The 27664-nt window shown below is 31.5% G+C and overlaps 1 protein-coding gene across 5 annotated transcripts; it reads left to right on the top strand.

The window, feature by feature from the left end:
• The first annotated feature begins 649 nt into the window (after window positions 1-649).
• Window positions 650-22793, top strand: LOC129921299 (PIH1 domain-containing protein 1). Of its 5 annotated transcripts, XM_056003063.1 has the most exons (5): window positions 677-827; window positions 894-1005; window positions 21672-22363; window positions 22416-22559; window positions 22625-22793. In XM_056003063.1, the coding sequence occupies exons 1-5, from the start codon at window positions 762-764 to the stop codon at window positions 22661-22663; spliced, it is 1053 nt and encodes a 350-aa protein (XP_055859038.1). In that variant the 5' UTR covers window positions 677-761; the 3' UTR covers window positions 22664-22793. The 5 variants fall into 5 exon arrangements, 2 of the variants coding, with proteins under 2 accessions (XP_055859038.1, XP_055859039.1); XR_008773495.1 differs by lacking the exons at window positions 21672-22363; window positions 22416-22559; window positions 22625-22793 and adding exons at window positions 16908-18013; window positions 18068-18356 and having other exon boundaries at window positions 650-827; XR_008773496.1 differs by lacking the exons at window positions 21672-22363; window positions 22416-22559; window positions 22625-22793 and adding exons at window positions 16908-18013; window positions 18072-18356 and having other exon boundaries at window positions 662-827.
• Window positions 22794-27664: the final 4871 nt, after the last annotated feature.

Genomic DNA, 27664 nt, shown 5'->3' with positions numbered 1-27664 from the left:
ACGATGGTGACAATAACGATTGTGGGCTCATTTTATAGGTAATTATAAGTACTATAATTCATTCTTGAAGAATTATCCAAACAAATCAAAAGTTCGTCAGATATATGAAAAAATGTCATTTTGTCCCAACCTTGCGATACAAACCCGCACTTTGACCAACTATAAAATTTTATTTAATCAACTCACGGAATTGTTTTGTATATCATTGTTTAGATAATTTTATTGTTAATAAGTCCTACCTTTGTCATTTTCTGTTAAAATGAATAACAATGGAGCTATTCAATAAAAACGCTACCAATCTCTTTTCCAAGATGGCGGCTGTTCCCAACCTCCAATTTTCCCAACAAATTGACTTTTATGATAAGGACAACCACCCGAACACATTCCATGAAAAAAATTTTGTCCCGCGAAAAATGCGATTTAAATTACTAATTTCCCTGGGCTAATACAAATCTAGAGATAAAAACGAAAATTAGCTCAGCTCCAATTTAAAATTACAAAAAATTAAAAAATGTTTGTTCATTTTTTTTTTCTATACACCCTGTCATTCAATCTAGTACATTAATTGTTCTATACCACTTCTACTACATCGTAGTAGAATAAAATTCTACTACAATCATTGTTATTATTTCTATTTTCTTTTGACATTCTCATTTGTATCGTTTTTAATTTTTGTATTAAATTTGATTTTTTGTGCGCAAAGAAAGAACATCGGCAAATTTTTCAACAAAGAAAAAATAATTTATTATTATTAATAAAAAATGGCAAAACCAAATTTCCTCGATAGTGATGATAGTTTACTCGAAAAGAACTTAAAATTTATTAAAGTAATTTACAATTATACTTCGATTTAGCAACAAAACAAAAATTAAATTATTTATTGAATTTTCTAGAATGAAGTGGAAGAAGAATTGGATCAAATGTTTGGATCTGGTGGAAATGCACCCAACAGCACAACAGTAACACCACCTCCACGAGATTTCAAAATTGTTACTCCAAAGCCAGGTAAAATATTTTTTTTTTTTTTTGTTTATATTGAATAATAACGTAACGTAATGCAATGAAACGAATTATTCACGCAATCAATTACAAATGATGGTTAATTCTTGTATAAACAAAGGCGATGACCGGGTTGGTGGTGTACCTTCTTTTGATGTGAAATAGTTACCAATTAAATTGGTTAGGTTGTTAAGTAACTTTATCATAATTTTATTATCTTATTTGTATCAAATTAAATCTCTTTAGTGAGTTAGCTTTTTGCTTTCCGATATTGATCACAATGACAATACACTTTTTGTTATCTCTTCTAATCCAATCGAGTTGGTAGGAATTTTATTATTTAATTGGGATAGAGATTTATTTAAGGTTGCTCTTGTATAATTTCTGGAGGAGGTTGTCCATTAAAAAATAAGTTGATATACATAACCAAGGCAAGTATTTTTATGCACTTAAAAACCCAAAATATGTGCATAAAGTATGCACCTTAAATCTGAAAATATGCGCTTGAAAAAATGAAAATATGCATTTAAAAACCACATGTAAAACCAAAAAAATGAACTGAATTCCGCCAAAATTTAAAATAACAGTATAAATAGAAAATATAAAATATAAAATCTTCTGGAATAAAACACACAAAACATTTAAATTAAATTTAAATTATATATGTACATTAGGGTGGGTCAAAAAAAATCGAAATTCTTTTTTTTGATTTGGTACTCCGAAAAATCGATTGCTAGACACCTCTAGAATATACACACCAAATATATGGGAAGGTCCTCCGCTTTGCAATTTTCCATTTTTACATCAAGCTTCTACTAAAAAAAAATATTTTTTTTATTAATTGACTTTTTAGCAAATTTCTTTTCAGATTCTTGTAGGAAATTGAACGCTCTACAAAAAAGGCCTTATACACTTTTTTCGTTTATCTAACCGTTGAATAGATATTTGAGGTAAAAAAATCGAGAAAATCTTTAAAAATTCGTTTTTTGGTCTTAATTTTGTAACAAACTGAAAAATTATAATCATCAAACGCGCAAGACCTATTTTTGTTGGAAATTGACTGCTCCACAAAAAAGGTCTAAAGATATTAGAGGTATACATATAAAAATTTAAACTTTTCTTATTAATTTTTTAAAATCTGCACCTTATTTTTAAACCAAGAAAATTAGGACTTGCGGACATGAGATTTTTTTAGATTTTTGATGGTAGTTAAAGAATATCCAAACAAAGATTAAAATGAAAAAATTAGCCTATTTGCACTTATTCCTAAGATGAACAAGAATCTTCTTTAGTGCATATCCTAAAATTTGCCCCTCCATCAAAAAATACCATTATTTCGTAGGTATATATATTTTTTGTAAGGGATTGTTTTGATTTTTAATAATGATGGATTCTAAAATCTTCATGCAAAATTTGGTTCATCTACCATAACTTTTAAGGGTTTTTCGGCAGTAAGTTTGCAACTGTTATAATAATATGAGTTGACAGATGAAAAACAGGTATAACTTTTTCCATAGCCTATTTTTGCTAATTTTGAAAATCTCCATTTCGCGATTTGACCTTGAAATCGCGACAAGCGGACATGAGATTTGTCTAGACTTTCTTCTAGAAATTTCTACTAACATTCATTCCGAGATTTACCCCTTTTTTCTCCTTATTTTACTGTATTAATACACCATTAAATATTTCCTGAAATTTTAAAGGATACAATTCTGCCTTTTTGGACTGACATAACATGAAAAAGGTTCACATTTGGAGCTTTTTGAACGCAAGTGTCTCTCTACCCAAAAAATTTACCAAAACCTCTTCATCGTCAGGTTTTGACAAAACGATTTTTCAGCATGGTATTACATTTTTTGTTTTCTTTTTGAAAACTTCAAAATTATTTGCACAGTAGGGTTTTCACTGCAGTAAAACTAGAAACTGTGACGGTTGGAATTTTGTTGAGTGCTGCAAAATGCGTTCTTTCATGAATGTTGAAATTAAAATCATTAAGTTGCGTACTAGGGTGGTCCAATTTTTTGGTTTTTACATTTCCATTTTGTTGCGAGGCAAGAGGAGCGGAGGAGGTTTAGGTAGGTCGGTAAGGTAGGAAATAGGATGAGGTAGGAAATTAGAAAAGGAAGTGTTTGGAAAGGAAGGGAAGGAATGTTAAGTTCCGGAGGACGTGGCCTGCTTGCGATGCACGGCATAAGCTCGCCGGATGGGGGGGATCTTGCCCCCGAAACTTAACCTCACCTGCGAACAAAAACATAGGTCAGGCCGAGAACAAAAATCGAAAAAAAACCGTTTTTGGAAGATGTGACAGCAGACGGACTATCATCATCTCAAGGGCACTGCGGATGTTGGTGCAGTGTGGCCTATTCCCTCCCAACCATGGAAATCCGCGGCCATGTTTGGATTCCCCCAAGATGGTGGATGATCGGTTTCAGATCATATCATCTTCACTGAAACTCCGCTACCGTGGCACCCCTGAAAATATCTTCAAAAAGGCAGAGTTTCATTCACATGAAACTAAACAACATGAAACACTCAAAAATTGGTTGCATATGTGTTTTGTATTACACACGTGAAATTTCAGCTTTTTAGGTGAAGTGTAAGTGGGCGCTCAACAGGCTCAAAGTTTTTGCTCAGATGCTGTTATAGCTGGGTCCTCATGCCTAGTATTTAACTCTTGTTTTGATTTATCAAGTGAATTAAGGTATGATGTGGTAAAGTTTTTCATAAAAAACCAATTATAGTTAAGTGATATTTTCCCAGATAATAATTTTTGTTCATTTAAATTCGTCTGTAAGTATTTTTTGCTTAAAGCTAACAAAACAGAATTAATCAATGAAATACGAGCTAGTGACTCAAAACCAAAGAAACATGAAAATCATTTACATGGTTGTCGGGAACATGCGTGCTTATCATGTTTAAGCCAAATGTCTCTAGCAAAATAATGGGTGGGGAACTAATGAATTATATGGTTTATTTTTTTGCCTTATAACGTGGACCACACTATTGCGTACCTACACCCTTGAATCAAATTGAAAATTGAGGGAAACTAAAAAAAATCTTCCCTTTTTCAAAAATATGTGTTATTATTAAAATATGCACTAAAAACCGAAATATGCGTTTATATGCATTTAAAGCGAAATATGCACTAACAAATAAATGTCATTTTTAAGGGAAATCCTTGATTCGGAAAACTGTCTTAATCGAATGCTTCTATTAATGCGGAAAAAAATACGTATTCACATAAGAATCCTTGCCCTGTTCATGATGGTTTAAGCATAATCATACACGATTTTTCCCAACAAATTTTCAATCAACCACGTAAACATCGAGTTTTATCATCCGAAAGTGACGGAAAAAAGTTGGCAGCCAATCTTTTACCAATTTTCTATCAAAAAATTGGCCGACTTGTTGCAATCGTATGAACTCGTCTGAACACACAATTTTTCTTATGTTCAAGTAACACTGGTTAACAAAGTTTTTGTTACAGAAACCAAAATATGCTTTTCTAAAGGTTTTTTTTATGCTGATATACTAAACACGTTGATTTCAACATAAGATTTCTCAAAGAAGAAAAGAGATATTAAAAAGATGTAAACGGATTTAGAAAGACAAAACTAAGTTCTTTTATAAACTGCTACAAATTTAATTTAAACAAATAAACGCTAAAAAATAACCTCGAAAACTGATAAAAAATGGCATTTTCAATATTTTAGCGGGAATATCTCAAAAACGTAATGTTTTGTTGTAAAGCAAATAAATAAAATGATCTGATCTGGATCACGATGAAAATAATAAAATACCGCTATTGATAACGGTTTAAGCATAAGACAATTCGATTACCTATTTACAGGTTCTTCCTTACATAAAAACCCAAAGCTATCAAAAAAACCAGTTACAATCTGCTATCTTAAATTAGTTTTTTTTTTATCTTAAATTCAAATAAATCAAAGACTGATCAAAGACACTGATTCCTTAAAAATAACTTTGATATGAATGCTACCTTATCAATAAAACAATATTATGGTAAATAGAATTAATGTATATGAATAAAATATAATCAGGTCAGCGTGTCTCTACTTAAAGATAACAGTAAATTTATTTTGATTCAAACATTTGATACGGAAATTGACTATGATGTTATCTTTTTCACACTTTGTTTACTCTAGATAAAAAAGCATAGCGCTGATGAGCGAGCTTACCGGCAAATAATTAAATTCATAAACACACAAAATGGCCTTGAAACACTAGGTTTCGCAGCACACGTGCAACAAATTATTATTAAAGTAAAAGTAAACGTGCAGCATGATTACATGATTAGTCTATTAGTTCAATATACATGTAAACAAAAACTCAATAGTTGCTTTCGTAAGATCGCAAAATAATTTCAGAGCAACTTTTATACCGTTTGAAAAGGGAATCGATTAATTTTTTCGGAGATTTGTAATCACGAAAAAGACATGATCCCACCAATAAGGTAGCACATAGTTCCGCTGCCAAAATTGCAAAGTCCATAGTTTCTGTTGGAAAGGTTATGGCCTGATATGTTTGGTATGCTGTTCAGTAATTTTGTGAATGGTTGAACAATTACAGGACTGTATTACTACAATCTTCTTGATCAGCTGGACACCAAAATTCATGAGAAGAGGCCTAGTTTGAAGGAGGAAATAATCATTTTCTACCAGTTCACAGATGTTCTTTGGCTATGAGAAAATGTTTCCCACCCGCCTGTCCCCGAACAAGAACATAAAAAAAAATAATTGGGAAGCGATTCGGAACCAATAAAGTATTAGAAAGGACCATAAATCAATATGCTGAATGCACGTCCAAACATATTTTCTGTTGAATACATCAAAAACTTGACCCTGCAATACTACAAGTATTGTAAATGCATAAATACTGAAACAATTTAGAAAATGATTGCATATTGTGGCATGTCATGGAGCCTTTCCAAAGAAAAAGAAACGGACGAGACCTTCGAAAGTTCATAAAAACTAACTTAAACGATATGGGCTCTATTTTTTTTTTTTTTTTCGACAAAGCTGTACGGTGGACTTCATTGATAAATACTCAAATTTTAATTATTTTAAAACCATTTAAAAAACAAAACTATTAATTTTCGTTTGAATATTTCTTAAGAAAAATACACTAGCCGATGTTAATTTCCGGTAACTGAATACTAAAAGTATCAAATCCCTAACCAGAAAAATTAAATTATCATTCATTTTATCAATGTGAGCTCTATGTATGTAGATACTTTTTTATATTACGCACATTTTAGGCGTATATGACCATATTTAAAACAACAATGTCAAATGGCATTCAAATTAAAATGGTAAAATAATTCTGTTTAAAAAATAACCACTATTCGTACCAGTTTAGTATGGTACTATTTAAAACAACATTTGAATCACCTATTCATTACTTCTTTGAGGTTAATATAGTATTCCAAGTTAGTTATCTAAACAATTCAACACTTGCTATTTCCTACATATCATTTCTATTTAAATTCAAATAATGTTCCCATAAACAATATTTTGCTTCCTAAACTGAATCATTGAGTAACCCTCACTGCCCTAAAGCAGTAGATGCATGCAACACATTTTCTTGCATATTTTTCTTATCCAAATATCTGATTGAAAAGATATTGATAATTTATTTATTTATCTTTCCGAGTAAAATTTATTATAAATTTCATTTTGAACTGTATCACCGATGCGCTTAATGAATACTTTGTATATCATCCACATGAAATTAAAATAAGTACAAAACAAGTTTATGATTTCTTTTTTCTCGGGCTTTTAGTGCTAAAATTTTTAAGTTAATATGAAATTAAATATTTCTAAAAACGATTTAATTCGTACAACAATCAAGCACCTACGCTACGGTAAGCTCATCCATATGGTTTCGATATACGTATACTCTTACATACATATACTATACATACATTGAGCGTTCGCATTAGTTTCATTAAGAAATCGAGTTCAGTGAAAATTTAAAAAAATCCTACATTTAAACTAACGCTTCTTGACACCGCCAAATAAAGCAAGTTAACCCAATTGGTATTATACCATAGGATCAACATAAGTAATTGAAAAATAAAATATGTAATTCCAAAACTCAGAAAACCAAAAAAATGTTTAAAAATCACACTCATAGCATGGATTTATCAAGCTTGGTTTTTATTTTAATACACACTTTTCAAATCGCCTTCTAATTTACCATAACACTTTTTCAAAATATCATTCCACAGTTGCACAAGGCTTAAAATGTATTCCTCAAAACTTTTGTTACACTTTTACTTACTTTTTATTTTAAACAAAAAAAATAGTGGTATTTTCAATTTTATTTTTCAAAAATTTCATGAAGTACCAAACTTTAATAAGTACTTCATCCGCGCCGATTGCTTACCGTAAATCTACTAAAGTCTTGATTTAGTTTAGCTTCACTCAATACCTTGGCATTACCTCTAAATGACATCTATTCTAACTTTTACTATCGAAAAGTAGTAATCTTTGATTGTTGATCATTTTGATTGAATGTTGCTGATAATGATTCCCAACAAAAAAAAATCAATATAAATTTAACATCAGATATGAACATATTATTAACAGAACCAAAATATAAACTAATTTCTTAGTGTTGTGATTGCGAGCTGATGGTTAAAATGTGATTTTCAAATTAAAAAAATCTGTTGTCTACATGTTAACACAAAAAAATCTACCTGAGATTATTAGATTTGCTAACAACATTTATGTAAATAAAATGGTACATAAATCGAAAATTTTGTCAACAATACAAAGTATAATGTAGTGTATACTCTAATGTCTATTTTTGATGATAAAAAACGCATATAATGGGTCATATGCATAAAAAATAGAAATGCTTTTACTTGAAAAATTGTAAAGTATGAATGTTTTTGATCCACATTTTGTGCATATCAAACCTAGTTTATACTTATTAATTTCATATTGCTAGTATTTACTATTTTGTATACATACTTGCCAATACCTTGAATTAATTTGATTATGTTCGTTATATTATTCTTAAAAAAGTCAATTGCTTAAGATGATTAGAAAAGATACAATATCTATTTTAAATATATAACCATTGACTTTTCAACTTATAGATAGGTAATCATAAATCGTTTATCTGGGTGGTTTTTACTACAGTGACAATCCAGTATATAGCATTTGTATTCTTTTTTTTTTACTTTTTTTATACGAGTAAACTGAGACCACCAGTTAAGAAAAATTATGAGAAAAAGGAAAAATTTGAACTACAGCTTAAAAACAAAAAAAACCCTCCTTATAATATTTTGCTCATTGCCTCTCAAAAAATAGTATAACTTTAAAGCTTTTCGAAAATTGAAAAAAAATGATTCTTAAATACATACATATCAATACCTTCCCGTAAGAATGTATTAAGCGACATTTCTAAAATTGTTCAGGAAACGCAAAAAACAAAATTATTCTGTGAGGAAATGTATGGGCTGCACCAATTTATTTCACTCTAGTTTCATTTGTTTACATGATAGAACAACCAAAATGGTACCAAAACGTGGCACTTAACATCAAAAAGTCATTTTCGAAAAAAATGTCGCTTAATACATTCTTACGGGAAGGTATCTATGTATATATAGTTCTTTATTCTCTCTTTAATAGGTAAAAATTGCCCTTAAAATGTCTTCTTTAGTCTTTCTTAACTCTTTAAGGGGAATGATTTTCTTTAAAAAAAAAAAGGTTTTATTTGTTGTTTTTTTTTTTATTTTTATTTATTTATGATTTAATATCAATAATTTTTATATTTATTTGTTTTTGTTTCTTTTTAAACTAGGTACATATTATTATTGCTTTTTCGTTTTGTGAAATTATTTTAAATTTGGAACTTTTTATTTTAACCGGAACCCTGAACAGAACCCGAATTCTCTCGCTTGTCGTGCCTGCGCTTTTTTTTAACAGTTTTTTGATAGAGAATGTATCCGTCTTTAAATTGCACAAATAAATTGTTATTTGTGTATCGTGTTAATAAAATTCGGAGTGAATAAAGTTATACAAAAATTATAAGTGCATTATTGAAAAGTGAAAAAGAAAATACTCAGGTGAGTGTTTCAAATTCTAATTGCAATTTTAATTTTTGATATTATAAATTACGACAGAATTCAGAACTTCAGTAAAATGGAGTTTTGAAAAAAAAAAAATGAGTGAAAGGGATTAGTATTAGTTATGTTTTTTGTTAAAATATTTATTTTGTTAAAAAATATATATTTTGTTTAAAAACATTAGTTTGTAGATTAAAATAGAAAGACAAATTCAGACAAATGGTTTTCATATAAAAATTGAGGGGAAGGTCAACAAAATCTACTTAAAGTAAATTTGGTTTAGTCCTCGTTTTTCAATCGTCTCGTCAGTTAGACTATCATATGAATAATGTCAATGTAAAAAATCGTTTATTCGTATAAATAAGCCTTAACTGGGTTTATCTGGCTACTAAAAAATTGGCTCTAAGAGGGATTGGGCTATACGAGTACCTATATGTATTTAGCGTTGATAATGAAATGACCTTTGTAACTTAAAATCAATTAAAATCAACAGGCATCTAGACTAAGAAAAATCTTAAATACAAATCTAACCATGCGAAACTCTCCAAAAGGCTCAAATGGAGGTTAAGCTTATATGGAACCACTTAATCTGCTTTACTAGACATTAATTTTCCTGGTTTCAAGGCCAACCACACTGAACCAAAAGACTTGTGGCCAATAAGCCTATCTTCCTTTCTTCTGGTGTTTTGTTGAATTTAAATCGACTGCATATAAACTTCACCATAGATTTTCTAACACTGTCTTAACTTTCTGCGTTGTTCTACGATTTCTGTAGAAGTCGTATGGACGAAGAAGGAAAAAAAACGTCTTTTTGTACTCACTCTTTTCTCTCCAACAAAAGAACTCCATTTCTTAGATTACTTTAATGGCAATGCCAGTAACTAAGACTTAAAAATGTGTTCCTATTCATTAGAAATTATAGTCCAAGTGTGTCAGATTCGCATGTTTGCGCACTTAAACCTAACCTACTCATACATACTCTCTAGAGAAATTCTATTTTGGTATTTTTTTATATTTGCTTACAGACAAAATGTTTATAATTGTAAAACATAATAGCGTGATCGAAGCTATTCCAGCTGCTTGGGCTATCTTTGACCCAAACACCCACAGTGAAATTATTTACTGGCCGCGAAAAAACGTTCAAGCCAAAAGAACCGATTACTCATGTATACCTGATGTAAATGACTCAAACGAATGGTTTGTTGGAAAAGAATAAGTTATTAAAAGATATTTTGAAACTTGGGAAGAGGCGAGTGCTGAAGCAGATCGTTTGATATTTTTAGACAGTGCAACTTCTGAGTCCGAATATAATTCAAAAACCTACCCAGTCCCACCTAACAGACTAAAAGCAGGTTCATCGGATATGCAAACAATTTCAGCAACATATTTCTCGAGCTCCACATCAATCGATTCGTCAATGCCAACAACTGAAAACGAAAATCAACAAAGCAATGAATATTTCAGAAATGAAGTAAGGCTTCCTATTCTTAATTATAAAATGTCTATTTTTTAAGTTATAGTTCGGTTAGTTTTTTTTTTGTACGACAGACGACAATTTGACATTTTTTGTTTTTTTTTTTTTTTGTTAAAAGATCATAATGAAAAAGAAATCATGATTTTTTTAAACTCCAGTACCTAAAATTTTACATCAGATCGTGGGTCAAATCCTAAAGTTTTAATTTTTGTCATAGCAGAATGAATATGCTAAGTTTAACCTCGGGTCTTGAACACAACATTGACAATATTGCAAAAAATGTAAAAAAAAAAACAACTTCTAATTTGAGCACCTTCGCACAAATGTCCATTACAGCAAAATACTCCCTGCCTGCCAGCTCCTTTTCCCGACATGATCTCAACGTTGAATTTCTATCAAAATTAAAGAATAATTTATTCCTTATGCCTATAAAAAATTTAAAAATATATTGCTTTTCAGTCCCACAATTTTACTTTCCCTCTTGCCTTCTTTTCATTTAATGAAAATCCATTATCCTGTGAGAATAACCATACGATGCCCGAATAATCTAAGTGTTCAGATTACATAGACCGAGAGCTGGCGCGAGAGAGAATCGGCGCCGATACAAGCCGGCAGACTTACATGTTAGTTATCGCTATAAATAGAGCTTTTTACTCTATTAATATACATAAATCGGTTACCTCTCGCGCAAGAAATCTGCGGCCAGCTCTTAGACCAACATGTCAGAGTCCATCGAATCCCACCGTTTTCTTTAAAGGCTTTGCGCTGTACACCGCTTATCACCATAAAATCAAAAGTGATGACTGATGACAGTGTGCACGTGGAGCCCTGTCTTTTATGAGCTCATTTGAAACACCCCTTCTCCACAAAGTTAGCTAACATTTTTATTATGTTGACGCTGTCCAAAAGCCTTCTCGAAATCGATAAACTACAAGCCAAGGCACTGCTTAATTTTGATCTTCAGGTTTTTGATGTGATCAATACGAGAACTTCCAGTGCTAGCTTCTGTATTATTTTGGCAAGTTCAGCCAAATCCTTCTCTAGTTTTTGCACCTCGTTAGATCTCCCTTCTTTGAAAACTTGACTATCACATTTTATTTTCTCACTCTTCAAAAAAGAGTTCGATGACTCAGATTGTCCCCATGAGTGTTTGCAGTAATTCATTCGATGTCATTAGCTGTTAAGTCGAAAACGCGTTTTAAAACCGTACTAAATTACTCCTTCCACCTACTGAGTTGGTGCTCATCCCATCATCTGAGCTCTTAACACTTGTCAGACGTTTCTACTGTCGCACTTGTTTAGGTTTTCGATAAAGTCGGGTCCTGATTTGCTGATAGTCCTCAATTCGTGAGAATAGTAATCCCTCAGTTGTTGACGGGTTTCGGGATCCTTTAGTTTATCGTTGTTTATCGTCCAGAGGGCTTTCGAAACACTTCACTAAACCCTAATTCTGCATTAACTCTCCATCTAATTGGAAGAATCTAGCGTTGCGGGGTCCTTCATTCCCAGCGTCGATAAGTGTTCTCGCATTCCAAAAACCTCTTTTGCTTTTTTTTTAACTTTTTGGCAATCAAAAATCAGAGCTACCGGATTTGACGTACAGTCTTCCTCTTTAAAATCGGCAAGGCTGTAGGACTTTTGATAAATTATAGTTTGTAATATTATTTTCAGATCATCAAAGAAGAAACAGATAGTTCCCAAAATATTACTGGGAACAATTTGCCCGATGGGGCGTCTGGCTCAAGTAGTTTCCAATCCCAAAGGCCAACTTCTGAAAGAAACAATTTTCAAGGACATAATCGAATCGCAGATACGAACATTGAGTTAACAACAGCGAGCACTCTTGATCAATCCTCTATACTAAATGAACTGTCTAAATTATCAAATCGAGTTATTCAGCTTCAGGAAGGAATGAAACATCTTTTAGCAGGAAAAAGTGAACCACCAAGCAGTAAATGCCCACATTGTTTTCATTGCAATCCATCTCTTTTAAATGATTTTAATTGCTTCCGTTTTGAAAAAATCAAATCCGAAGAAGATCTCAACAAATTCGAAAACTCCTTACATGACGAAGTTTACAAACAAAATTTTATAAAGTTTTGTTTTGGCATCATTGGAACCGAAAGACACAAAGACGATCTAGGCAATTGTTGTTTAGAACTATCCAGAGCAATATTTGACAAAACTTTTTGGAGCCAAACAACTTGGCTGGGCACAATTCAATCTGGTGGAACATGACATATTTCTTAATTTCTTTCAATCTATCATCTGCAAAACAACAGGTGCAACACCCGCAAAATACTTTTTTTCGCAATTTTTCCAAGGCAGAGCAAAGAATTGTGCACAACAATTAAAAGTCAGTGATCATCGGCATTCTGGCGAACGAAAAAGAATCAAAACTAATGTTAGTGATGGAAGTAATGGATCAAAGATTATTAAACCAAATGACTGAATAACGAAAATGGCTTTAATGTTTAACGAAGCTATTAAGAGTTGAGATGAAATTTTAAAATCATTTGAATAAAAGCTGTATTTTATTTTCCTCGTGATTTGGATCAGATCATTGTATTTATTTGCGAAATAATAACAAAACAAAATCCTGCTTTTGTTGTAAAGCTAAAAAAAACAATGATTTGATCCGGATCACGAGGAAAATAAAACACAGCTAATATTTCAGCATGAATTCGAAATAATAAGTATATTAATTTATTTTCTTTTGTAGATAATAAAAAAAAAGTTGTACAAAAAATTGTTTTGAAATATTATTTTTAGTTGGAATAAGTATGAGACACATTTTCATTATTTTATTTTATTCCTTTGCCTTAAGATGTGATCAGTACATTAAGGCGGTGCTTCTATCTATTCTGAAACCAACAAACTTCTCCAACCAATTCAATCCTTAGAAAAGTGCTTCCAAATTTACATATTCATATAAAGATAAAAGCCACAAGTGGGTGCTCCGATAGAAGGAATAAAGAAGCTAGTTGATTCTTAAAATGTTAGGCAGTATGCAGAACCTGAATTCTAAGACTTTTCGGCCTCTATCTTTTTTGTTCGTTACTTTAACGAGTTGGACTTTAAAAAGTGAAGACATAACCAAAATGGGGTTTTTACAAACATGCGTACTCATAGCGAAATCGACAGTCTTTATGATCGTCAAGTTTGAGGTCTTTTGGCTCATACAAAATGAAAGCATTATCATTTAATGTGTTTGAAACGTGAATAAGTGCCGTTTTTCGTGTCAGTCAATTCCGATCCCTAGATTTACTCACTAAATTCTCTGAAATAACCCTGTGATTAAATGAAGATTATAAATATTTGACAGATATGTTTGCAAAACCTATTTAATTGAACACCATGAAACTCACACTTTCTCTGTCACAGACTATGGAATCTAGTTTAAATTATCTGTTATTTAAATTTGTGTTAATAGTATGCGACAGGTTGTTCTCGAGATACTGACCGTCATGTATTATTTTTAACCCTTTGTTCCCGGAGTAACTTTAAAAAAAAAACTAAAAGATAAAAATGCGCGTACAAACCAATGTGTTTTACCAAAAAGTCTTATTAAACTAGTATTTAGATTGGAAAAGCAAATTTTCTGATGAAAAACATGTTTACATATTCCATAGATTGAAGAACCATTATAATCATTCTCTTTCTGTGTTACCGTTATTTAATTTTATAGCTCTAAGCTTAAGGCTACTTGAAAAATTGAGAAAACCCTCACAAATTCTGCATTTTTTCAACTAAATATTAACTTTTATACAGATATTAAATTTTTTGTTGGTCGTACTACTCATAATGCAATAGCTCATGCAATAATTTTCAAATTTTGGTTATTTCAATGAAAAATAAATAAAATGCACGACTGAGTTCAAATTGCTTAAATTTTTAAGACTTTTTACATAGAAATTTGGAAAAAAAATAAAATTCGTTGAAATTAAATTGCCCTCCAAAACAAGTATGCAGTTTTGATTGATATATTAACATGTATTTTTAGAAAAAAAAATTTCAAAATCGTTAGAGCCGTTTTTTAAAAAACTAATTTTTTATGAAAAAATTGTTGGAAAAAAAGTTTTAAAATAAAATTGGTATGCCATTTTGTAGAAATCACTAATCAACATCTAAAAACAAAATTTCAAAAAAATTCAATGTCCCGTTTTCGAAAATTTGATTTTTCAAAAAACAATTTTCAAATTTTTTTTTAAATCCAAAAATTATTTTTTTGGAAATTTTATTTTTGATTTATATTTAAATTATATAAATGCTTCTTTACAAAAAGTTTCGTTGAAATCGAATAAGCAGTTTCGGAGATAATCGGATTTGAAAAAAAAACGGTTCTATGGCAGGTACCGTTAATAATGATTTCCAAAAAAATTAATTCCGAAAACCCCTCTGGATAGTCGCCAAATAACGCTACATACCAAGTTTGACATTAATCGGTGCATCCATTTAGGCTGTAGCTCCTTATACAGGCAGACAGACTGACAGACAGACAGACGGACATCCGGGACTTACTTTTTTGGCATTGCCTACCATCGTAATGTCATGGAAAAATGTTATCTCAACTTTTTTTTGTACGAGTGCATAACTTGATAAGTACCTCCTATATCGCAAGTAAAAATATAATAGGTGGTTTCATGGTGAAACCACTAGGAAGCAAAGGGTTAAATTAAGAATGCTCAAAAAAAAAACAAACATGCCGCAAAATCAATTGCTTTTCAAACCTGCATTTTAATTTTTCCGACGGCACAGCTTTTTTTTCAAATATTTCACTATGGTTTGAACTATGTAATAGTAAAAGCGTAACGATCATTTAATTGCGATATATTTAGGGCCATTTCAAAAACGGGAGCTGATAGGATATTTCTGACTTCAGATTCGAGTTCAGCACATCAAAAACTTATAGAAAAATATATCATAGTCTCGGCACCAAAAAAAAAATTAAATTTTTTAGACCAGTGTAATTGATCGAAAAAACGATAAACTTTAATAATTGTCTACGCATTTAAGTCCCTTGTAATATTTTTTCGTTTGAAACTGATTTTTGATATGATTAAAAAATGGTTTAACGTGTTTGTTAAAAAAGTTGCACGCTTATAATGATCACAAATATCTAGTTAAATATATATCATATTACTCACATTATTAAGTTCATATAAACATCCGCGAAGTATAAACATCCGTTAGAATTAAAAGATCCATCTGATCATGGGAATCATTTTCTTCCAACGAATGGCTGTTTATATTTCATATGGATATCTTTAAGTAAGAATTAATATTGAATATGATTGTATGATTCAGTCTTCATTTGTATTTTAAATTGAACGGTCATATATGACCGCTAATATCATAGTGATAGTTCGATTTTGCAACAGAACGGAGACACATCGATTCTAGTTAATTCGAGTATGCTGAATTCAGTGGTGGCAACCGTTTTAGGTCGGGACTATTAAAATACTGATAATTTTGAATAATTAAGTTTTTTTAAGCAGCTTTTAGTTAAGAGAAAAGCTATTCCTGTATATAGCTATATATTTAACACTATTCCAACCTAGATTGTTATGTTTTGGCCGCTTACAAAGTATTTTTTAAACAAAAACTTCACTTTTTCATGTTTTTTTTTTTTTATTTTTTTGACTTTCAAAGCAATTTGAGTTTAACATTGATTCGGGATATTTTATATTTCGTCGGTGAAACCAGAAAAGTGTGTAACTCCAATTTTTCTGAAAATTAGATTTGAATGCCATCTGTTAGACAAACCTATTATCTACCGTTCCTTAAACTGAGAATCCCCTTAAAGTTCATAGTTTTTATTTTATTAGCAAATTAGAAAATGAAAACTCATACAAATGCCTTCAAACGATTTTGTTTTTTCGCTCTCCTATAAAATTTGCTAAAATGGAGTTACACACTTTTCTGGTTTCACCGACGATTTGCATTAATATTTTCTTATATCCTATGAATAATACTTTTCGAACCATTCAAATGAAAAGTTTTTCTTCATCCACAAGCAATATTTACGATACCTAGAAATTCATAAAAGAATGAGATGTTAAAAAAAAAAAGATTTAGTAATAATTCAAGCGATGCAGTGGCCGCTTCGCATCCGCCTCTTGACGGTCACATATAGCCTTTAACAAGCGGACAAGCAAGACCTTTCCAACGATACCTCATCTTAAAAGTTACAATAAGTAGTTTAGAAGATATGATGGCACAGATGAACAAATGAACGTACATTAAAATTTAATGTATTACTGTTTTTTTTTTTTTTAATAACACATGTTAGTAGTGTAAGTATTAAAATATCCTTAAAACTACCTTATTCTGTAGGAAGTCAAACTGAGGACGAGGGAGACTCAAGCAACGACGAGACTACACCAGGGCCTCCTACAACCCAAGAAGTTTATAAAGCAGCACGTTACTACAGATCGTCTAAAAGATATGTGATTAAGGCAGAGAAAAAGGACCCAAATACTCTCAGTGCAAGAGAAAAAGCTCTTTTGAAAAAACATAGGAAATTGATGAGACAACATGAACGCCAGCTTGCAATGACTACTACCGTTCCCACTGTTACCTCTCAACACTTGAATGCTAAAAAGCCAGACAACGTTGAAGTAAGTGCTGCCATAAACAACATAAACCATGAACAGGCCGGTAAGAACCCTACCAACTCAAATACAAATCTGGCAACTTCCAGCATGGAACATCAAATCAACACTACATCGAACTTGATAAGAAATGAGAAAAGACCAATAACGGAGGAGTCAACCAACACTGAAGGTGTTAAAAAAGTTAAAGCCACCCCAATTGATCTGAAAGTGACCATAATAAATCGAAACGAAGGGCATTGGAAAATCACACCAACAAATTGGTTACTTGTCGAGAACGAAATACTCAAAACCATGATGGCAAGTTCTGATGTCTACATCTTTAATGGAAATATATGGCTGAAAGGAATAAAAGTGATTTACTGTGGTAACCAGAAATCCCGGGAGTTTCTCACAAATACAATCGCTAATATTGGCGAACTGTGGGAGGGCGCTTCTCTCGAGGTTCTTCCTCTCACAGCCTTAACACATTGCCAAAAGATTGAAATATTAATTCCTCCTCCTGTCACGCACGATAACTCATCCATAATTAAACTGTTGGCGAGACAGAATATAGAGTTTCCCATAAAAGAATGGATGTTTTTGCAATCCAAGAAGAGTTTCGGGGGGGAAGGAAAGGACCTCTTGTTCATAATTGACAAGAAATCTGACCTTCTCCTGAAAGAGAAGGAAGACGTTTTGAGATATGGTCTCGGAATAGTAGAGACAAAAAGGCTTGGTGGCAATGGGTCAAAAATTGCTGGTGGTGCAAATTTATTTGCATCACACTAAAGCAGCGACGCACGACCTTATGCTTTACAACCTTTTTCACCTCTACGTCAGAAAAAGGTGAATTAAGAAATTTTATTTTAGCGAAAAAGTTAATTAATACTTACTTTTTAGATAGGTACAGCAACAGGTATAACAGCAGTTAGCGTTGAATCTAACGAAGATAATTTCGTCTTGGCGTTCAATGAAGAAAATCCACCAGCAAAAACAGTCCACAGTCTTGTGGATTACACCACAGTACGAGGGACACCTTTGTTGATGGGAATTTAAACATTTTCCTTTAATTAAAGATACTCTTATTTACCTACATAAATTACTTTGTAAATTGAAATTTGTACTGTATTGCAATTGTATTTTTCATGTGAAACTTTCACAGAAGAAAAATTAAATTTTTTTTAAACAATTTAAACAATAATACTCGCATTGTAACCCAACATTTGTAAGTTCGATCCCCAGTGGCTGCCAGTTCTTCGCATTACACGTTTGCGCGTTGTCTACATGCACTGTGGCGTATACGTGCTATTTTAATACTTTTTTTAAACCATGGCATAATGCGGGTTAAAAAGCAAATACAAAAGAGCGCGTATACGCCACAGTGCATGTGGACAATCTGCAAATAATGTGAATTAGGGGAGGAGAAGGCGTTTGATCAAGCTAAAAATTAGATTCATGCAATCTGCATGTGTGACAAGTGTTTTATAATGCTGAAGATGAATATTTTTTTAAGTAGGGGTAAGAAGTTACATACAAAACAAACACTTCCTCTTAGAATTAAGAATTTCGTAAAAGAGGAAAAATATTCGTCTTTTCCAAATCTATCTGTCCATTTCCTTCAGTTTTCAATTAGATGTTAGTAAAGGAAGTTCTTAGGGTTGCACAGTGGTTTGGGTTGTATGGAGATGGCGTCATAATTCAATAACTTCTGAACTACTTGTTCAATAGGGATGAAACTTTCAAGCATGATATAAAGTCTCAAAAGAATTCACCACACCAAATTTCCGCCCACTGACACGTGGGCGTGTCAGTGTTTTTTTTTTTTTATTAATTTTTTTTAATAGTATATTCTATTTTTATTTCAAAATCAAACTCGAAAAAGTAATTCTCATGTTAAAAAAATACAATCAATTATTAAAAATACGAAATTTCAAAAAGTCAAAATTTAACCTTTTTTCTGGAGAACTTATATTTTCTATGACGGAATTGAAATTTTGTAATTTTTTCTCAACTATCTCGCCACTTTTTACTGCCCAAATGTCTTAGACGTTTTTTACACACTACAGGCAAAAATAGATCGTACCTAAGGAAAATTAATATAAAAACAAAAAATCAAAACGGCTCAAAAAGGCTCAAAACATACAACACTTAAACCTCAATTGCGCAACTTGTGGTCGATTGTGGGTGCTAAGATTATGATTTTCTTAAAGCTGACATATCATTCTTTATAACAAACAACTATTTTTGCTTAAGTTAGGTTAAGAACTATTTTTAAAGTTTACTTGAAGATTGACAAAAATAGCAAAAACGCGTAAATGGTACATGACTCTACCCACATAAATATAAAATTAAGCGTTCAAATATGACAAAAAAATTAATAAAATAATCTACACACCTTCCTTTTGTAATTCCATTTCAAAAAAATATTGATAACTTCACTTTTATAAAAAATAAAAATACTTGAATTTTATCAAATTTATTAACACCTGTTTTCAACGAAAATTGAATAATCAGTTTACTTTGAAAGCTAAAACAAAATAGATATCACGTGACTTGTAAGAAAAAATGTATGCAGCAGTAAATATTGAACTATTATTTATTAGAATAAGTCACTTGGGACAGAAAAAACGAACTTTATTTTTTTTATTTTTGTCATATGGGCGAAACCACAGTGGGTTGTGCCAAAAAAAAATCAAATTTTTTTGCTGTATTCTTGGTTTTTCTCTTCATAGGGAAGAGATACGTTATCGGAATGTCTTCTTGTGTCACGCATTTGTCTTTTGGCTTCAATAATGTGCATTTTAGTTTTTGAAAAATAAATTTATTTTTTGTGTAAAATTTCATGACGTTGAAAAATTGTGACATTTTTTGGGGGAAGCTTTTAACAAATTAAAACTACTTCATTTATTTGTATAAACTGGATAGGTAGGTACATCGAAATAAGAACTGGAGTGATACGGTTTTATCTTTAATAGTTTTTTTTTATTTTGGTTTCTCATGTTTTTCAGGAAAACTTTAGTTGTTAATTTGGATTAAATTAAATAAACTCTCCTATTTCCAAAATGTTCACAAACTTTTTTTCAAATAATAAAAGATTGGTAGGTAAAAACAAAATTTTCAAAAAATCGACCTATTTTAATTTTTTTTTTCAAAATCCGAAATTGTTGAGTTGAAAATTTAATATTACGGCTAAATACACGTTTTCATATAGAAATTTTCATGAAAATCGGTTAAGTTTTTGTTCTTTGAGCAAGAGTACAAACTTTTGATGACATTCTTCTACCTTAAAAATATTGGGAGCCACCTCAAAAATACGGGCAAGTACTGGCCTAACGTACGCAAATGCTAAAAAAAAACACAAAAATGTATGGTATTTGATAGAGTAAAAGGCTAAAAGATAACATAATTTGGCTATAAAAATAATATATTTAGTTTTTCTTAGCCTTAACGTAGGTTTGCCGAGTACTTGCCCGTATTCAGAAAAAATTTGTTTGTGTTGTTTTTTTTTTTAATTTGAATAGGGTTGCCATATTTGTAGGCCTATATTCCTTATATTATTTAATTAATTTTTTTGTTTGCCATTTCAAAAATGCTCTTATTTGATCATACTACAAAAATATGATAGTATTAGTAATATGCCATTTTTTCTTTTAAAATAGGGTTGCCATATAAAAATTCCCATTTTAAAAGCATTTACCCTATTTTTTCTCTTTCTCTACTAACATATATTTGATTCGACACCAATTTGAAATCCTAACTTTAGCTTAGTAACACGACGGCCGGCCGTTACTCCGACTATTGCCTATTCTTACCCTGTTTCACATTTATGTCTATAACTTTTTTTCCCACAACGAATTAGAGCTTGTTGCCATATAAACAATTGATCGCAAAAATACCTTTTCAACGACATATGACTCAATTTTATTAGTCTCAGGGCCAAAATTACCATTCTCCTTTGGGCAAAAAATATTTGCTCGACCTTCGGTCATTGCAAAATTCCAGCGTCGTCAATTTTCAACAGATTGTTCAATGTTCTTACCTTTTTAGAATATACGTATTTAGACGATATTAATGATGTTTAAAATTATGGTTTATAAATAGAAATAACATCAACTTCATAAGGTCAAGAATATCTAAAAAAAAACTATTTCTTTTCGAGTTTTGTTTTTTCAGTTTTGCCATACATATTTTGGACATATTATTGCACTAAAACATGATATTTTTATTTATATTTAATACCAATAATAATTTCCAAATTCAACTTTTTATGAAAATCGGTTGAGAATCGACAGGTAGAACAATTTGAATCTGTTGAAATTTGACGATGCTGGAACTTGTGCAGTGGGCCTACATCGAGATCTTGGGGGTGTCGTGATATTTGTTCATACCTTTTCGTAATCATTGGACAATCCCTTATTAAATCTATCAGTTCGTTGATTTCATTTACATAACTTTAACTAAAATACAAATTGATTTTACAATTTCATTTTTAAAAAATTTGCAGGTTTCTGTATAAAGTCATTCAAACTCAACACCAATGAAAAATACTTTATAAACGTCTGCCATACTGAAGAAATTCCAGCACCAGATGATATCACAGAAGAAGAACTAACCGAAATCTTACAATCTGATGAGCCAAGTTCATTTCGTATTCCCATGAGCATAAGTGAACCACGTATCACAAAAGATAAATCCAACAATCCATGTGATGCGTGTGACATTGCTGTAAATCCGAAATTTTTCTCCAAACTTGAAAAGTCAATACTTTTTAAAGATTTCTTTTTGGCTTTGATCGCAGAAGCTTTAAGTGATAAATACAATGTTCAAATCAAAGTTGATAAATGTATAATTTTGAGCAATCGTAAATTCATTGGGACATTGGTAGCACATCGTATTCGAAATAATGATGTGAAAACTGTCTTGGAAACGTACAAAAATCCATCTTCAAATGATAAGGATTTGTTGGCAAAGTTAAATTCGAAGTCCGGTTCTCACGGTAGGCAATTGGTTCAGGAAATCAGTGAGAATGAGCTTAACCAGATGAAGAAGAAAACTGAAGAGTTAAAAGTCAATTCGATGAAGATCAAAGAGGAAATTTCTCTAGCTGCTTCAACAGTGCCAGAGTTTAAGTTGAGAGCCAAAGTTAAGGGGCAGAATGTAGATGAGATACAAGCTGAATTATATATGCCCAAATGTGTAAGACAATTGATAAAGATCATTAAAATTTATCTAATAACTTTGCTTACAGATTTCATCTTCAGAGATTGTTTTGTACGTCGGAGAAGATAGAATTCTCGTTGAGTCGATGAAGCATGGATATTTGTTTGATAAATTTGTCAATCATCAACTAGATCAGGATCGTGTAAATGCTGTTTTTGATAAAACCAATAAGGTAATCTTATAAACAAAATAATAAAACTTTAGGAATTAATCAATATTTTTTATTTTTTTTTGTAGATGCTTCAGGTTCGAGCCTCCGTTGTTAGTGCTAGTTGAAAACAAATATTACATGATTGCACTTTAGATTTTATTATTCATAAACACAATTAAATTGCGCTTATTTAAAAACTGTCTGTTATTTTTTTAACGAATTAAACATGATAGAAATTTTTATTTTAAAAAAGTACCCTACAATCTGAAAAAAATTATTTATTCACAAATCGTCGGCTTATGAATTGTGTGATGACCATGCGAATTGAAATTAGAAGCAAAAAAAAACGAAAACTACGATCACCTTACTGCAATACCGAAGTACTTTTGTTTTACAAACACAAACTGTTATAGATTGCAGAATTTCACAAACGTTTTTGGGCCTATTAGCTCAACACCATCGCTGCAGGTATTTTTATGTATAACAGAACTATCTTTTAGAAAGAGATTGGGCGCATTCACAAACCTAGGTGCTACGTAGTAGAGTTTCAACTAGCTTTTGGAATGCGAATTTGCACTACAAAGCTAGGTGTCAGATGCAATAAAAAAAATGTGTTTTGAGTGGTTTAAATAGCTTTTTTTCTTTGAAATTCCTCAATTTCCTGATTTATAATCACATACTGCACAATTAATTTTATTTTATATGCTTTTTTCATCAATTCCACCAAATTTAAAATTCAAATAGAATTTGTTTCCATCAAACAGCTAACTGAGAAATGTCAGCTAGATTTGAAGTCGAAAATTTTTACACTACGTCGGAGGGGAAATTTCAACTAATTTTTTAGCTCTTTTCAGCCAATCAGAACGAGTTGACTACGTAGCACCTAGGTTTGTGAATGCGCCCATTGTTTCCGATATTTGGTCATTAGTAGAAATGTTTTTATTGACGGTTATAATGAATATGATAGAAAAAAGGTTCCACATACGCCACAGTGACCGGTTCAAACAAAAGTTGACTTTTTTCTGCCATTCTCTGATCTTTTATGCAACTTTACTATTATTTCCATGGAGAGACTCAGAGAACTACGTCAAAAAGGCAATAGCATACAGAGTTTCGATGTGACCGCGATCTAAGAAGAAGTGTAGGCCTAAAACACCAGAATTAAGTTGCCCTCAGAAATAGAACAATTTTAAACCGGGATGATTCTCTCCGCTTTCTGAGTTTAAGCCGGAAAACTCCACAGACGGATTATAATAATTGCATTTTACTGAGTAAACATTTAATGCTATAAACCATCGGTTCTCAACCTGTGGTCCGCGGACCCCTTTGGGTCCGCGTAAAATTTCAGAGGGTCCGCTGCAGCTTTTCCATAAAGCATCAGAAATACGTCTTTAACATTATTCTAATGTGACGCTTAACGAACTTTGTTCTTTTTATCTTTTTTTACTAATTTCCTCACTCCATTTTATTGCGTTTTCTTATCCTTCTCAATAAATAGATACATGCATCTTATTTTGATTACAAAAGGGCAATGATGTGCTTTTTTATGTAATAATATGGGCTGTATAGTTGCAAAAGTGGCATATAGTCCTTAAACTAATGTTATATTTTTTTTATTTATTTCCCACCGCTAGGGGCCTCGCATTGCAATGCAAAAATTTATGTTTCCCTGTAGGTATTTTATTTTTGTATTTTTTTTTTTTATTTAAAAAAAATTTTTTTGCGGTATAGAGTTGATACTAAAAAGGATTATATAAAATTATTTAAGGAACTAAATTAAACAAAAACAAGAAAAATAAGTGCATAAAACTAAAGTATTTAACTGAAAAATATTTAAAAAATATTTTTTTCTCCGTAAGCCCTGATTTATCGTTTGTTTTCTGGGCTTATTTTTACTGGGTTCGATTGCAATGAGGAATAACTAATGGAAGGGGAGGCTGTTTAAAGAAGAATAAATGCATAAATTAATTACAATTTTTTTTTTAATGCAAGATATATGTGTTTTATAAGCCCATTTAGTTCTTTGTTTTTTTTTTTAAATTCGAATGCGCGACCGCGATCCCTAGCGGTTCTTGAACCAAATGCAACTTTTGCGGGGGTATGTTTTTTGTCAATTTGATTTTTTTCTCCATACAATGTCGCTCCGGTCTAATGGGCAGGATTCACAGTCAGCAACAGGGTTTAAGGATGTTAATTTAAGATTCATATACATAAGAATAAATTAAATTTATTCTTGAAAGGTGTCCGCCAACTGACAATATTTTTTGTTAAGGCTCCGCACACTCTCAAAGGTTGAGAACCGTTGCTATAAACAAAAAAAAAAAACAAACGATTACTTTTATTTTTTATTAAAAAATCCGTTGAAAGGTCAAAAATGAATAAGTTTAGAAAACATATTTATCTGTAAACCAACAAATAAAAAACTTTTGTTTATTCTTAGCAATCTCTTGGTATTGTTTCCCGTGCAAAATTTTACTGAGCTAAGTACTGAGTTACCAATTAAACACGGCTAATAATAAAACAGATACATGCGTCAAAGAGTTATGATCTCCGCGACATCGGGGGGATATGTATGTAATGTATATTAAAAAAAAAAAAAATCTTGATGAAAAGGAATGTGTGATTATATTATATAAGTACAAAAAATTTATGATAATACAGTAATTGATTTATTGGGCATGATATAATTAAAAATACACTGAATAAAAGAAATCTAATGTTTTAGGAACTGGTTTTCTATTTAGTCTTAGAACTTTGATAAGCATAACTGAAGCTATCAGTCATTTCAGGCTTATCAATTCTTTACCGGATATCGTTTCCTTCTCGGTATCTTAACCGTTATCTTAAGTAAGGTATACACTAGTTTTTTTTTTAAATTATAATTACACAAGTTAATGAAATCACAACAAAAACATTACTGTTAAAAAAAGAGCCAAGTTATCCTATGTTGAAAGTATGCTGGCACAAAAAGTATTGAGATATAAAAGTATACCAAGTTCTAAAGCTTGGGTTCAAATTCGTATCAATAAAATTTTGATTGCTTACTTGACAATTTTTGTTTTAAATACCGATTTTTAAAGTTATTTCAAAAATTTGCCAAGTAAACAATCAAAATTTTATTGATACGAATTTGAACCCAAGCTTTAGAACTTGGTACACTTTTATATCTCAATACTTTTTGTGCCAGCATAATTTCAACATAGGATAACTTGGCTCTTTTTTTAACAGTAATGTTTTTGTTGTGATTTCACTACTTTTTGCAAGGTATGGCTGTAGAATTGAAAATCTCTATATTTGATGAAAATTCAGTGAAAATGGGCGGTTGCCACGCCCCCTGGCTATAATTCTCAAATTTTAAATTTTTTCCTTTGTATAAACTATCAGCTCTACCATTCTACCAAATTTCAAGATTCTACGATAATCAGAAGTGCTCTATAATATTTGATGAAAATTCAGCGGAAATGGGCGGTTGCCACGCCCCCTGGCTAAAATTCTCAAATTTTAAATTTTTTCCTTTGTATAAATTACCAGCTCTACCATTCTACCAAATTTCAAGATTCTACGATAATCAGAAGTGCTCTATAATATTTGATGAAAATTCAGCGGAAATGGGCGGTTGCCACGCCCCCTGGCTAAAATTCTCAAATTCTAAATTTTTTCCTTTGTATAAGCTACTTGCTCTACCATTCTACCAAATTTCAAGATTCTACGATAATCAGAAGTGATCTATAATATTTGATGAAAATTCAGTGAAAATGGGCGGTTGCCTCGCCCCCTGGCTATAATTCTCAAATTTTAAATTTTTTCCTTTGTATAAACTATCAGCTCTACCATTCTCCCAAATTTCAAGATTCTACGATAATCAGAAGTGCTCTATAATAATTGTTGAAAATTCGGCGAAAATGGGCGGTTACCACGCCCCCTGAATTGAAAATCTCAAATTTTCGATTTTTTCCTTTGTATACACCACAAGTCCTATCACCATGTAAAATTTCAAGTTTCTACGATAGCGGGAAGGTCTCCATAATTTTGATGATCTGTCAGTGAGTCAGTGAGTCAGTTACGGTTTTCGCGATTTTTGAAGTCCTTTATCTCAGAAACTACTCATCGTAAGAAGCTGAAATTTTGTGAGGAATTTGGGTTCGACGAGCTCAACAAATGTAGCGAGTTTGAAATTTCTGGCATCTTTGGTGTGGAAGTTAGAGGGGGGTTGAAAATGGCCTGAGTTGTTTCCTGTAAATAAGGGTGTAGTGCCAAAGTTGTAAGAGAACTTGGCTGGGCACTACCGTGCACCTTGATCCATTCCACGTAAACTAACAAAATGTATGTAAATAACTTTTTTCCCATTAATGAAGAACTCGGAGACTTTAGAGAGTATATAATGAGAGCTTATGCAGTTCCTAACGTGACGATTTTATAGAAAGTGATAGTTTCCGCTAGTTTTGCATATTTTGCACTTTTATTTACCTAGTTAACTTGTAGATTTTAAGAGCTGACTCTATACAAATTTTAAAGAAATTTGGTTGATGTAGGGGAAGAGCCGACATTGAGACCAATATTTATTTAAATGATTTTTTTTTTTTTTGTTATTTGAATCTTTTTAGAAAAACTAAAAATGCAGTTTTATTGCAATTGCTTTGAATATCACATGTGCAAAGTTTAATTAGAGCCGTTTTCCAGTAATTTGCTATAACTTAAAAATTTTGTATGAGAGATACACTTTCTAAAAGAGATATAAAAAAGCAAAAAAAAAAGAAAACTTTCAGAAATCCATACAAATCGTCTGTACTAAATTTGAAAAAAAAATCCGTCCATCCGTTTAGGCTGTGGAAATGTTTACAGATGGACGGACGGAATTGCGAGACCCACTTTTTTGGATTTTTCCATCATCGTAATCAGCCCTATTGTGAGTTTCACGTGAACAAAAATCCACCCGGAAAAATTTGAATTTCACTTTTCCCTTATTTTGAGTTCCGAAAAGTTTTTCACGTTCGGACATCTTCCTGTATTTTCAAATTTTTTTAAAGTGATTTGGAAAGGTTTTCGACAGCTCTTTTCTCAATTAAATTTTGTTGCCGAACAAGAAACTAGTTTAGCCTTCGGCGGGTGAAACTCATGATAGCTTT

The sequence above is a fragment of the Episyrphus balteatus genome, chromosome 1 (assembly GCF_945859705.1).
Source record: "Episyrphus balteatus chromosome 1, idEpiBalt1.1, whole genome shotgun sequence".
In the NCBI taxonomy this organism is placed as follows: Eukaryota; Metazoa; Arthropoda; class Insecta; order Diptera; family Syrphidae; genus Episyrphus; species Episyrphus balteatus.
The sequence above is the reverse complement of the archived record's forward strand: the minus strand, read 5'-3'. Positions and strand labels throughout refer to the sequence as shown.